This window comes from Cricetulus griseus (assembly GCF_003668045.3).
Source record: "Cricetulus griseus strain 17A/GY chromosome 1 unlocalized genomic scaffold, alternate assembly CriGri-PICRH-1.0 chr1_1, whole genome shotgun sequence".
Taxonomy (NCBI): Eukaryota; Metazoa; Chordata; class Mammalia; order Rodentia; family Cricetidae; genus Cricetulus; species Cricetulus griseus.
In genome coordinates, this window is record NW_023276807.1 from 89,082,130 (window position 1) to 89,096,946 (window position 14,817).

A 14,817-nucleotide genomic window follows, 5' to 3' on the forward strand; every position below is an offset into this window, starting at 1 on the left:
CCTGGGTGGTGACACATGTTTTCGATCCCAGTACTCAGAAGCTGAGGTAGGAAGATTACAAAAAGTCAAGACCAGCCTGGTTGAGGGAGAACTTACCATGAAAAATGAATTACAACCTGTATTATCCAGGAGTCACATACTAGTTCATTTGCTCAAGGATCAAACCTGAAACCCAGGTGGTATTCTAAAAACTGAAATTCTCAATTCTGAAGTGTCTGCTAAACAAGTAAACCACTACTGTGCGTAAAGCATTCTTTTTTATTCTATAACCAGGGAAGACAAAATATGCTTGGAAGAGGAGGCTATTGAGTAAAGGCGACCCAAGAGTATTTCCATTTTATAACAGGACAGTCAGAAAAGCCCCTTTTGACCCAGTACACACACAGGTGAACCAAGTGTTAAAGGCATTACTTACTGGGTATGGGGTTGGCACACCAGTGTGAGACAAAAGCAAACCAAACCCCAAAGGCACTGTAGTAAGCCCAGGTTAGGGGAGTGAGTGGCCAAAAGGTAAGTGGAGTCACGGGGTTTGTAACATCAGCTGTTGTTTGTTCCAGTATTTCACCTGTAGCTTATGATTCAAAACAACAAAGCAGTTTATCAAAATTTGTAAACCCTAAAGCATGGACAGCACTGTAGTCCTGCATTAAAGATGACAGAATACATCCAAGCAAGTTTCAAATATTTTATTTTCTTACTCATACAGTATGAAGTTCTCTAAAGATTTCACAACATGACGTGTATCATGCAGAAGAAAATTTAAACATTCAACATAAACCATGCCCTCCCCACCTCCCTCACACAAACTAAAAAAGAAAACCCCCATACCCCAGTAAGGAAATAATTTGCACTATTTTTTTCCACAACGCCAGCCAAGATATGCACAAGCAAGAGATATAGAAAGCATTTGCTAAAATATTTGTAACAAATAATTATGTACAAAAAAATTCACAAAAGACTAGTTCCCTCTTGAAGCAGAGCACATGGCAGTTGACACTGGAACAGATCAAACCACTGGCTGGGATTGTAAGCCACGTACTGACCCAGAGGAAGAAAGTACTTACATGTAGTGGAGATTTTTCATTTTGAATATTAACATTTCCAAAGTTTGGCAACATCATCTTTTAAAATTATGCAAATTATGTAAACAAGAGGTACATTTTAAATTGATCTACATGCAAAACTCCATGTCATGCAAAGACACCAAGCACCGGGATTTTTCTCTCACAGACAGAGCCCATGGTGTGCAGCACTCAGTTGAAGGAACAGCGGTGGCAGGCAGGTGTGCTCAATTTAATATTCTTTTACCTTGATTCAACCCGCCCTTTACCATTCATGATTATAAAACCAATTGTAATAGAAAAACTATGTAGGGAAGACTATCATATAAAACTAACCAGAATGTTTTACTTCCAGCCAATAGTACCTTTGCAGAAAAGGGAAGGGATAATGTCAAGTGGTAGAACATGACATACTTTTATGTCACACAAATTTATTAAGTCATTATCCATATCACTAATCATGTGGGCAAAACAACAAAAATCCATCATGTGCTATCTTGCCTCTGGCAAAGAAACTTGTAAAGTATAAATATAGACAAAATCTGCTCTTCTATGCATATAGATTAGCAAGATTTTTCCCATTTTAATCACAAACAGGATTTTACATAAATATGTGCTCATTAAAATATCGATAGTTTTTTAGATGAACTGATACATCTTTTGAAATGCAGAAGGGAAATCCTTGGTTCACACACAGTAGTAACAAAGTATTTAATTGTGTATAATGAAGCAAAGATATTCTAAGCCATTATATGATTTCTTTGGGTTTTTCTCACTAAATAATGTATCTAAAAAGTCATAACTGCCTCAGAAAACTCCTGTTATAAAACCACAACTGCTAATTACATTTACTCAGGGACACTTAATAAAAATAACAGCGACTATAAAGTATCAGCCTGAAGCAGCCATAGCATATGCAGTTCTTCTATGGACACAGAATCCATTCTTGGCAACAGCACTGAACTAGACCTCCAACAGATAGGGATTAAACGCTGCTCAGCAATAAGACACGGTCCCTGGAAATATATTCAGAGATATAAATAAAGTTACAGACTCGTTACAAAAATGTAATTAAGGTAAATAATAGGGCATTAACAAATGCTTTATCAATCTCTCAAAGGAGAAAGCACAGAGAAAGGAAATAGCTGGCCTAACCCTGGCGCAAATTGTACAATCTTCTATCTACATATAAAACTGTGTGAAATAAAAGTAAGGGTGTTTGATGTTCTGCTTGGCACTTTTGTACTCTAACATTTTGTTTCTGAATCAAGTATATTAAATTAAAGCCAACCTACTAAATATATAGAAAGCTACATATATCTATATATAAATATTTACATATGTATATATAGATACTTTCTTGTTATAAAAGATGAAGAAAAATAAATTAAAAAGCCAACCCCTTCCCTTTCTCCACCATACTGATATGCTCTTTTCCTGTTGCTGTCCTTCAAACCTTAAAGTGCTACACGGAGTTATTGAGAGAGTAGGAGTTCAATAACACTTAGTTGGCTTCATGAGGCTCATGTTGGAAAATGTGGCTTCACAGAGAAAAATACTTCCATTTAAATACACAGAGAGCATTGCTGGACGTCTTGAGCAGATCTTCAGAGATGGAGAAGAAAGCAAAAGTGTTGGGTGGTATTCTTCAAAGAGTCACACATCCACCACCATCTTTTTGTGGATATCTAGGCCACCTACAACCTGCAACAGACAGAAACGTTTTTAGTAAGGAAATTATCTGCCCTGGCTTTTTTTGTCAACTCAGGTTAGAGTCATCTAGAAAGAGGAACCTTAACTCAGAAAATGCCTCCACCAGACTGCCTATTCACTGGCCAGTTGGTGGAGACTTATTTGATTAATGATGGAAGTAGGAAGGCCTGGTCCATTGTGAATGGTGCTATCCCTAGGCAGGTGGGCACTGGGTAGTTTCAAAACCTATGGCAAACAAGACTGTTTGCACTATTCCTTCCTGGCTTCTGCATCATCTCCTGCCCCGATTTCCCTTCACGGTGGATTACAACTGTAAGCTTTTGGTTGCTTTTGATCATAGTGTTTTACCACAGCCAATAGAAATCAAATCAGGACACCATTTTACCAAAAAGTATAAACTTAAAAATATACATTTTCTGCTTTTAGAAATTGGACTAAAGGGAGAAGGGGTGGATAGAGTCCCCCAATTAAATTTTCATACCTCTTTCTCCTTACACAGCAAAACACATGCAGGTGTGCACATCTACACTGTATGGTGTATACACTATGGTCCCTAACTTGCCCACGAGGCACCAGAGATCTGCAGGTCTTGGCATCTCATACTAGCACTGGGATCATAGATGCTGGCTTTTAATTTAGGTGCTGGTATCTGAATGGAAATCCTCGTACTTGTGAGGAAGGCACTTTACCCATTCATTTCTGACTTATGTTACAGCACAACATCCTCTAGCAGTTTCAGAGGAAAGATGGTCCTGAATGCATCTTTACTTTTATTGTTTTGGTTTAATCTATATTCTTCACCCCCAAAACAATGCTGTCTAGTTTTCTCTGATACTGAGAAATTCAATGTCATTGTGACCATGATTCTTTGTATGAAGACCCTCAATGATGCCTCTGCCCTACTAGCCTAGGTCTTGTTAATCTTCAGACTGATTTCCATGCTCTACTGCTTTAACTTACTATGCTATTACTCTCTGAATCATTTCAGGAAATGTATGACCTCTGATTATGATGTTTCTATTTTTTTTTTCTGTTTCTTTATGGGACCACTAGCACTCTAAGAATTTCCATCATCTTTTACATATGACCCAGGTTTCTTGTTTCCAGGATTCAATGTATCAACTGAAGGCTGATTTTTATTTTACTCCTTATCAGTGTTCTTGTGGGGTTTAGTGGTCATTATTCCAAACACTTTGTATAGTTTTGTATTCATTTCTGCATTCCATAGTAAAGATTTTCTTCCCATGTTTGAGGCTCGGCCTCTGTATATGAGGCTGGTGACTAAGAAAACTTAGTGACAGGGTCAAGCCCAATTCTTTCATGGATAAGACATCCTGTCCACTCCCTACCCCCACTACTCCTTCCTACCATCTGCCTGGAGGATTTGACTGTAGATGTCAGCGCAGGCTCCAGAAGACCATAATATGTTAATGTGCAATTATGCTTATCTTCACTTGAGTACAGGCAACAAAGCAGCTGTTGATGAGGTTACCTCCACCCAAATGAAGGGTTCTCTGCTGCTCCTCAGAAGCAACTACCTACAAGACTGTTACCCCAGATTAGCTCATAGAAGCTGATGCATCTGGTACAGTGGGTCAGGCTCCATTTTGAGGTGGAAGAACTGGTTGGTATCATCTATGTGTTACTGGTTTGGGAAGCTTCAAAGATGCAAGACCAAGGAGCTGTAGCATAGCATATTTTGAGTTCCCACTAAGACCTTGAGAAATTATTGCCTGAAGTCCTGAAAGTGAAGCCTAGATTTCAATAGACAGCCCAGAATGTTAGATGTCAGGACTGGAAGTTCTGTCAAGCAGAGCTATATGGATGGAACAAGGGTGGCTCAAGAGAAGGGCTATGTGTGCTGCATATAGACAGTACTATCCCTGGGCAGATGGGCCTGGGCTGTCTAAGAAAGGGAGCAGGAAAGAAAGGTGAAAACTAGATAATAAGCAGTGACCTCTCCCCTACCCCCCAAAGAGCCTCACCTTGAGATCCTGCCTTGGCTTTTGTGCTCATTATACAAACTAAAATCACTCAAGAAAGAATGTCAACTAAGGCTACACCTTTATCACATTGGCCGGCCTATGGGGCATTTTCTTGATTCCCATTGATGTTGGAGGGCCCAGTGCACTGTGGGCAGTGTTGCAGTCACCCAGCCTTGTCTGTCTTTCCTTCACTCTGACTTGTAATGTCACATTAATGCACTTTATATTATAACATGGTTATGAACTTATGGGGACCAGGTGGAAGGTTGTGACTTTAAAAAATGATGTGTTTTGGTGTCAAGCTGACAATCGGTGAAGCTATGCTGTTAGCCTGAAGAGGGGCTTCTAGGTGTGCTTCTGGGAGACTACCTTGAAAGCACTAGCAGAGTGAGAAGACCCACCCACTATGGGGAGACGTTCCCTGGCTTGGATCCTAAGCTGTAAGTGCAAAGAAGTTGGGTAGAAGCTGCATCCATCATCATCTTCTGAAATGTGGTGACATGTGACCAGGCACTTTGACATCATGCCACCCTACCTTCCCTGCCATGGCAGACTCTAGTCTTGAACTGTGAGCCAGAATAAATCCTACTCTTTGGTTATTTCTTTTAAGTCTGACTCTAACAAAACAAAAAGGCCATTATGTATATATTACATAATATTTTAAGACAAAGATGCGCTTTTAGGAAAAAGCTTTAAACACAAAACATTTTATTCCATTTTAGACTGTACTGGTTAGGTTTGTATCAATTTGACACAAGCTAGAGTTCATCAAGGGAAGAGGAACCTCAATTTCTGAGAAAATGTCAGCCTATGGGCAAGACTGTGGGCATTCTCTTAACTAGTAAGTGATATAAAAGGGCCCAGCCCACTGTGGGTTGCACAACTATCAAACTGGCGTGTTTGTTGAATAATTTACATTTGCCTCTGTCTTTGTGTGCACCCTCCTCCCCAGGAGAGTCAAACGACAGTTTGAGAAGGTTGGCTCTCCCCTCCCAACAAGTAAGTCACTAGCAGCACCTTTACCCACCAAGCCACTGAAACACTCCTTGTGGAATTTAAATTTAAATCTGGAGAAGAAGACCATCCTAGATAAGTATCTACAAGTGACTAACAACATTCTCAAAAATGCATTTCTCTGCTTCCACTCTAGAAGCTTCTCCACTCTCTACCTTTAGTTTATAATTAAAGATACTGTATGCTAAGTACAGTGGTATAGAAGACAAGCCGCAGGAAAGCTAAGTGGCACCAAATCCTTGGATCTAGAAATGAAAGGTTCTGCCTCGAGTTACATTTCCTATAACTCACAGTAACTGTGAGACTCTACTCCACACAGAGCCTTTGTTCCAGAATGGAAGAACTACTCCTTCATCAACAGCTTAGAAGAAGAGGGTATAAACCACTGGGCAAACTGTAGAGCACCCAAGCTGAGGATGAACAGGGCTCTTTTCCCATTTCTATGGTCCTCATGACACAGTTTCTGGTGGTATAGGTTAAAATTAATGAACAAAGGACTGTTTTTCAACTGAAGCATTTTCTTCTTTTGAAATATAATTTATTTTTATTTTATGTTCATTAGTGTTTTGCCTGCATGTGTGGCTGTGTGGGGGTGTCAGAAGCCCTAGCACCAGAGTTACAGACAGGAGTGAACCATCATGTGGGTACTGGGAACTGAACCTGGGTTCTCAGGAAGCTCAGCCGGTGCTTTACTGCTAAGCCATTGCTCTAGTTCCACCACCAAAGCATTTTCAAACATACTGTTGTTACTTACAATACAGGGTGGGCACTGACCTGGGGTCACATGCATGGTGGTAGGCAAGTGCTCGCCAACTGAACTTCATTCTCAGCTCAATGGTTACTTTTAGGCAAACCTTAAAAATACCCCACTTGTAATTTCTAGGGCTATCATCCAGTAAGTTACTGGTAGCATGGGGAGGCTAAGTTGGCATAAAAAGCTTGTCATGAGAGCATGAAGACCTGTGTTAGAGTACACATAAAAAAGCTGGGTGTGGTGTGCTAGCATATATTTGTTGTTTTGGCTTTTTTTTTTTGGCAGGGTGGAGGGGGGTGTCCAAGACAGGGTTTCTCTGCCTGTTCTGGAAATCACTCTGTGGACCAGGCTGGATTCAAACTCACAGAGATCCACCACCTCTGCCTCCCAAGTACTGAGATTAAGGGTGCGTGCCACCACTGCCAGGCTGGTAGCAAGCATTTGTAATGCCAGCAATGGTGAGACGACAGGAAGTCCCTGGGACTTGCTGGCCAGCTAACCTAGCAGAAATAGTGAGCTTCAGCTTCAGTAGGAGAAGAGTTTTAACGATAAGGTCAGCGTATGAGGCAGACAGTTGGTGCTGACCTCCAGCCTCCACATATATATCTATCCACACCACTACCATTCCTGTAGCATTTTATCAGAGACTATTCATGAATACTAATACTAATTCTTGAGAACAGTATCTGTTAACTAGCAGTTAAAACAACACATTCTAAAACTTGAATGTGAAGCAATTAGATGAAACAGAATTTCAAATCAACACATGATTACAAAATTGTCTAGTAAACTGTCTTTTAAAGGCTTTAAAACACACTTAATAGAAGAATCAGCCTTTTCACTTACAGCACAGAATTCCTCAAAGGATATTCTTCCATCTCCATCCTTATCCGCATTTATTATGGTTTTGTCTACAATCTGCTGTAACTGCGTATCTTTCAGGTTGTTCCCCACCATCATCTTCAACACCTGGAAGAGTTCCCCATTGGAAATATAGCCATCTTTATCCATGTCATAGATACGGAAAGCAACTAAAAAAAAGGGAGGGGGGAGGAAATCAATGCAATTAAGGCAAACACAAATATTTTAAATGAAAAGCAATACTGCCAAATATCACCTACAATTGTCTATGAAGATGACACGTTTAAAACACAGAAGCTACATACACAGTTTGACTTATCATTAACTGATTAGAGAGTTGAGCTATGGAGTGTAGACTACCCAGACAAAATAACCAACACAACTTACAGCAGGTGATATGCCCGTTCTCAGGTATACCACTAAAAACAGCACATTATTCAAATATACTAGCTGCAAACATCGTAAGTGCTTTTCTTCAGAATGTAAAGCTTCTATGACTAAGAAATAAGTCTTAAAATATTTTAGAAGTCTAAAATGTAACAGTGGCAGTTTAAGAGAAAAATACTTACACCTCAACTTCTGTTCCTTATCGCCTTTGACACTGAACTGAGAGACTCCTTCAATGAATTCTAAATAAAAGTTGAAAAAGTTTACAAATCACAACTTTAAATTTTTATAAAGAAAAGCATCACTCAAAGGGCTATTTCTTGTACAAAACATTAAAAGCAATACTGAAGAGACTTGCCTTGAAAAACAATAACAAAAAAAAGTGCCAAAAATCAACATCAATTTTAAAGCCTCCAAACACAAGATTTCATTTTCTTCATTTGAACTTCTAACTTTGAGTTTTCAGGATTAATCAATTTGAAGTATGTATTAAGGTCTGTGAGCTACTGACACTCAAAAAGCACTTAGGTTTCCATTCCAAAACATGCAAATTCACTGTAGGAAAGCTCTAGGAAAATAACTATCTGGTAAACAATGATTCATAAGCAAACAAAACAAGAACACTGAAAATACTAGTTAAATGTGTATTTAAAAGCATAAGATCAAATGTAAAATGATACCAGTCAATAGACTTGCATGAAAGATTCCTTGGTGTTAAGCTGAAACAAAGCAGGCATGGGCTACCAAAACCGTGACTAGTACAGGTCTCATTCTTTAAAAAGCTGTCACTGAGTGAAAACGACTTTCTTAAAACAGAGGAAGTATTAAATGTCCCTTTTTGTGGTAGATTACACTCTATGAAGCAAAAAGTAAAGGATAATTAAACCTATGTAACAGATTTTTAAGTTTTAGCATAAACTGTAATTATAAAATCACTAAAACTAGAGACTCTTAAAAAAAAATCTAGTTTCATTCTTATGTAGGGTGCTCTAAGACTAACTTTAAAAAACAAAATGGCCTTCATTACCTTTGAAGTCTACTTCTCCGTTCCCATCTGTGTCGAATATGTCTATTACCCGCTGTACTAAAGGGTTCTGTTGTAACTCAGGCAGAGACATGAACTCTTCCACGCTCAAAGAACCGGAATTGTCCAAATCAAGCTTCTTGAATCTCTTTCCTAGCCTTTTGATTTCATCAGCATCAACTAAAAGCAAACCAAAAGGAGTAAGATTTTAACTTCCAATTTGATCTAAGAAGCTGTAAGCACAATAAATGTTTTCACTCGGTTCCATTTCTGTTTGCTCCTGCTATAACCTATGGTTGCTAGGCAGCCAGCTATCCTGGGTGACAAGGCTTTCCCAAGGTGACCACGGAAGTCTGTGATATAGGTTCAATCGGTTTCTGCTCTGCACATGGTACCTTTATTTTAATTTTAAAGTATAATTTATGTTTAATAACTCATGATTAAAAATCCAAAGTTTCCCACTCATTTTAGCTAGCAACATCCAGTTGCCTTCGGGGGAGTTTATGTGGGTTTTTTGAATATCCTTTCAGGTTTTTTAAAATACTTTCCAAGTATAAGCAACTACAATATTGCTTTTACTTCTCTCATCAATACTCGGTTTTCAGTACTTCTAAAGAAAAGCAGAGGGTAGAGAGATGGCCCAATACTTAAGAGTACTGCCTGCTAGTACTTCCAGAGGACGAAGGTTCAATTACCAGCCCCACAGTAGTTCACAACCACCTGTAACTCCAGTTCTGGGATCTGATGCCCTGTGCTGGTCTCTGGGAGTACGAGGAACTTACGTGGTGCACAGACATACATGAATCCATGTTTGTGACATATACACATGATACTCATTGCAGAAACTTAAAATTAAAGTGTACATTTAAAATATAAAAACATTAAAATGGATACTGCAAAAATTACCTATGGTACTAAAGTAAAGACCACACAGTCACGGGATAGCACTGATGTCTATCACAGTTCAAAAGGGGGAGAAGAATGTCAGGAAAACATGAAACTCTATGGATTTATGGAGATGTCTCCCAGTACAGATACTTCAAGACTTACAGATGGGATAAAATACCAACCGGTCCATAGGAATGCACACAATCTATCAAATCCAACAGACATCACAGATGAGCCTCATCTAACATACAGAAATTGACAGCTGAGCAAAACCACCTAATTCTCCAAGCTTGTTTTGTGATAAAGAGTGGAACACATCATGTAATTTGTTAAATTATGTTTTAGGCTCCTGCAACAGAGTACACTGCAGAACACGGTGTTCACCACGGGAGCTGGGAGTTAAAGCTTATCGCATTGCCCAGCATTCCTCAGAGTACTGGGAGGGAGGGAGGAGGGAGAGAGAGAGGAAGAAGAGGGAGAGAGAATATGAGAATATTTATCACACACACACACACACACACACACACACACACACACACACACACACACACACTATATCTCATCTAGGAAGACCAAAACTCTCATTTCAAAAGTGTAGCATCTGCCCCTAATTACCTAGTTTAAAGCAGACTTGGAAGGAAAAGCCATGAATAGTGTTTAGGGGTGGAGGACAAAAAAGAAAAAAAGTGTTTGAAATCAAGATCAGAGAATACAAATTCAAAAAAAGGAAAAGAGTTCTCTTAATGCATTGCCTCCCACTGTTGGCAATGGATAAGATGTGCTGCAAGGTAACACATCAAACAGGATTTCACTTTTTGAAAGGCCAGTTTTTACCAATCTACTACTACCCATGCAGACAGCTTTAAAACAGTTCAAACTCATCCTGTTACCACATTGAGTATTTAGCAGTCACAGATCAATAGTGTGCCTAAGTCCTGAAGCATACATTTCCACATCTGATACTACTACCTTCCACCAAACATTCCACTCCTCCTTTTGAAAGACCCCGCCCCCTGGCTGGTTCTCTCTCAGTGACACTCCCGTATGCGCGCACCCACACACACACACGCCTGGCGGCTGGCTCCCTCCCAAGCCGGTTCACCCAGGCGGGGCCGCGACCCAGGCCCACCCGCCAGCCTGGCGCCGCGCCCCCGGGCTGGGGCTGGAGCGGGGAGAGGACCCCCCCCCCCCCGCCCGATGGGGAACCTCCGTCCCAAGGTCAGCCATCTGGACGCGGAGGGGGGAATTGGGTCTGTTGTACCAGGTGCAGACCTTGAGAATATACTGACCTAAAATAACTCTGTACCTCATTAAATTGTCCAATAGAATCCCTGTAACTATGCTTTTCACTTCTGCACTGTGCTTTTAGCTATATAAGGACCCCTCTCCCTTGGCTCGGGGCTTGGCCTAACAGAAGCCAAGTCCCCGGGTACACGCGCCATCAATAAAACCTCTTGCTTTTGCATCCAAAGTTCGTGGTTTCGCTGATTCCTGGGTGCGGGTCTCCTTCTACGAAAGTACCTCTTCTGAGGTCTTTCACTTTAAAAAAGAAAAAGAAACTTCAATATTTTACATTTTTTCACTGTTTCAAAACACTGTAAGCATGTTGTTTTCCCACTTTTTTAAGGACAGCTTTGAAAAGATTATCTTTTCTTTCAAAACAGAAGGATTTTTTCTGAAGCAAGGCCTCACTATGTAGCCATGGCTGGCCTGGAACTTGCTATGCAGACTAGGCTACCCTTGAGCTCAGAGATCTGCTTGGCTCTGCCTCCTGAGTGCAGAGTATCTTTTCTTTACAGCTGAGAAAGCTTACCTATTAAATTTAAACTAAATGCCACACACAGGCTGAAGAGTTCTTCAAAGGAACTGATCAAAATTTCATGATTATGTACTTTCAGTGTGTTCCAAATACAGTCTAAATTATCTTAGATCTTGGTTTCCTTAATAACTTTAACCTTTAACCTCTGTACCTGACCTAACACCCTACTGACCATTAGGTTTGGGGTATACTAACTTAGCAGACCATTGGCTTCCAGTGACCCAAAAGCTAAGAATGTTAAAGGATAGCCTCTGAACCTACAGCAAAGGTTTCTCTACTTCACTGTAACCCATCCACCACATATTCTCATCAACATATTTGGTTAAATACATTAATTTCATTTATAAATTTCATTCATTCTACAGCCATCAAGAAAGAATTTAATGGTGACTGAGTTATTCAGTATAACCCACTTCTCTGTTCCTGAACTATATACTATAGTCAGTTGTATTTGTGTAGAGAATAAAGAACAAGCTATATTTCCACTGGAGTCAGAGCTGTGATTTACAGAGTGATTCTGCAATCCCACAGTGACTCAAAAGTTTATCTACTTTCACAAAGAGTCACTCACTAATCAGCACCTAGTACCATGCATGCATGCACCCAGAACTCTGTGCTGCCTTCCCAGGTAAATGAGGAGTTCTTCCTGTGGCCTGGAACTCCTCTTTGGTGAACAGCCTGGCATTTATTCTAAACAGGTTGTTAGATGACCCTCACTTCAGAGTGTTAGTCTCAGCCTTTGTCTGCCATCTTTCTGTCTTTTCTCCTACCACTCTTCTAGCTTAGTATTTGTTTGTCTCTTCTGCTTCCTGTGACCCAGCTACTTCTAGTATAGAACTTCTCTGAGCAACTGAGCATAGAAACAGAAGGACAGTCCTATAGGGTTCAGGTGTCAAGGGGATTTCCTAGGACATTCAATGTCCTCAAAGTGAAGCCCTGAGGCAGCTTACTTCCTACTTAAATTGGAAAAAACTTCCACTTGTGCCGAGAAGATACACTTAAGGGTAATCTTTTAGATATTGGGCTGCTTCATGACATCCCAACATTATGAGTTAAAACTTCTAGTATATCAAGGGAGGAACTAAATACCTCAGGGTAAGAGCAAGGAAACCACTCTTGTTAGCAGCACAGAAATATAATCCAAACAATCCCATCAGCTCTCATAAACGGCTGTAGTTTTTTAGGATAGAAGGGGGGTTAAAGTCTAAAATAGGAAACAAAACTTCAGTAGAGGAAGCATTTGCTGGGAGGGAAGCTAATTAGTAGCTGACTTTATTATATTTTATAGTTACTCTGCCTGGAAAGTTGCAAGTATTTGGGGAAAAGGGGGATAGATGATACTCCTGAACAGTCTATTCTTTTATTTCTTATATACTACAAGTTCCTACTGTAGGCAATCAAAAGATGAAAAACAGCCAATCTAACAGGAGTTTAAAAGCAACCAAGAAATTAAGAAAGTACTAGTTTAAGAGAAATTCAAGTGTTTAGAGAATTATCAAATTTGAGGAGGAAAAGAAACATTAAGGAACAGGAGGTAAATCCTAGAACTGCTAGAACTGAAGTAAGTTCTGAGGACTCCAGCTTACTCAGCCCTCTTCTCTGTTCTCTGGCTTTGCCTCATCACTCTCTCCTCCCTTCTTTAGGAACCACTAAGAAAAGAAAAAGTTCTGAATTGAAGAAGACACTGCTACATCTTCTTTGGGAGAGGAGATCTGATACAACCTCTATTTCCTGGACAAAAACCCTGCTGGAAACTTCCCCAATTGGATCTGGACCCTTTGAGATCTGCTAAGGGACTTCAGGCATCTCTGGCTTTCTTAAATGTCCATTTGCAAGGACAGTTCCCTCTATTCATCAGCCTGACACGGGCACACCACACCTCACCTTCTGATTTTATTTAGGTTAAGTTGTTCTCAGAGCATGCCAACTTTAAGATGATGGTTGTGTAATGTGTTCTGACTTTCTTGGTAATTTATTTTCCTAATGCTGTTGATTTCACATAATCCCATTTATCCCCTGGTATAGCTGTCAGCCTCCATGAGCAATTTGATATGTTTGTGTGTCTATGTGTGAGACTACAATATAGTCTTTGCCTCTGTCTACTTGGTCATGTTTTCTTTTTCCTCACCTCCTTCCACTGCTTCTAAGAAACGGGTTTGTCCAATCCCATCCTAATCAAAGTACAGACGTATTGTAAGACCACCCCCACCCCCACCCCTGCCCGCCCGCGCCAAGCTCAGGCCTCCAGAATCTTTTCCCAGGACTTCGGCCACCCCAATCACCTTGAGGAGGCAGAAACTTGATGCAAACAGCAAGAGGCTTTAATGAAAGGTGGACGTTTGTACAAACAGGCTCTGCCAGCATGCAGGCTAGAGAGCAGCCCTGTCCCCCAGGCACAGGCGTTTTTAAAGGCAAAAATCATAAGCTTAGGGAGGGGCCTCAGAGACTCTGTCCCGTTGAACCCATGAGTCATGGGTTCCTAGGAAGCCCTTTGTTTTGAGGGGAGGCCTGGGAATCAGATAGCCTCCTGACCCCACCAGTTGTAAAACTTGCAGACCTCAGGATGTGCTAACTAATGGTAGCTTTCTCTTTGTTTCACAGGGACCCTTAATTGTTAATTATTGACACATTGGCCAGTGGGGCAATCTGTTTCCTTCATGAGCCCCTCAGGGAGGGTGGCCATCTGGGAATTCTTGGTACCCAGTTATCTTATGGCCTTGTAAGGGAGTAATTTGCTGGTGGCTGGTAAATTCCAGGCACTAAGTCATAGTAGTAGCCTTGATCAGTTTCTGGGCTATATTTCTTTGCTAATTTTTAAGTCTTTCAATATAAGCTAATTATCAAAATAACTTGGGACTAAAGAAAAGAATGTATGAGGGGCTTATGCAAGCAGCAACAAGGTTTGTTTAAAAACAGAACACAAAGTTGTGGCTGGGCAAAATAACACATAACACGCAATCTTGATTTCACTTCTGTTAGAACATGGGCCTACCCCCTAAGACAGTAGTCACTTGTAGAAGGTCAAATCCCACAGCCTAGGATCAGGCCACACCTTGTGTAGCAATAACCCCCATTTATGGTCCTAACCAGGGCCTAGCTTCTCTAGGCTCTGATACTCCCCTACTCCTGCATCTCGGTTTGTCTCTTTCTTCTCCTTTCTCTCTCCTTTCTTCTCTTCCTCACTCTAAAGTTACTTTCTCCATGTTTAAAAGGGAAGCTCCCTGTCCCTTAAGGCTCCAACATAATCAGATCTCCATATATATTGTACTGTCTGTCTCTTGGCCTCCTTTTTCTTGATCTACTTTGTTTTT

General features: G+C 40.5%; 1 protein-coding gene across 1 annotated transcript in view; it reads right to left on the reverse strand.

Annotated features, from left to right (window-relative positions):
- Nucleotides 1-670: 670 nt before the first annotated feature.
- Ppp3r1 (protein phosphatase 3 regulatory subunit B, alpha) overlaps nucleotides 671-14,817 on the reverse strand; it is a 43,510-nt gene continuing 29,363 nt past the window's right edge. Inside the window, exons 3-6 of the mRNA XM_027388078.2 lie at nucleotides 8,803-8,979; nucleotides 7,958-8,017; nucleotides 7,374-7,558; nucleotides 671-2,765 (exon numbers count right to left, since the gene is read on the reverse strand). Of these exons, the coding sequence (XP_027243879.1) occupies nucleotides 2,718-2,765; nucleotides 7,374-7,558; nucleotides 7,958-8,017; nucleotides 8,803-8,979 (470 nt within the window). The 3' untranslated portion in view covers nucleotides 671-2,717. The remainder of the gene's footprint in view (nucleotides 2,766-7,373; nucleotides 7,559-7,957; nucleotides 8,018-8,802; nucleotides 8,980-14,817) is intronic.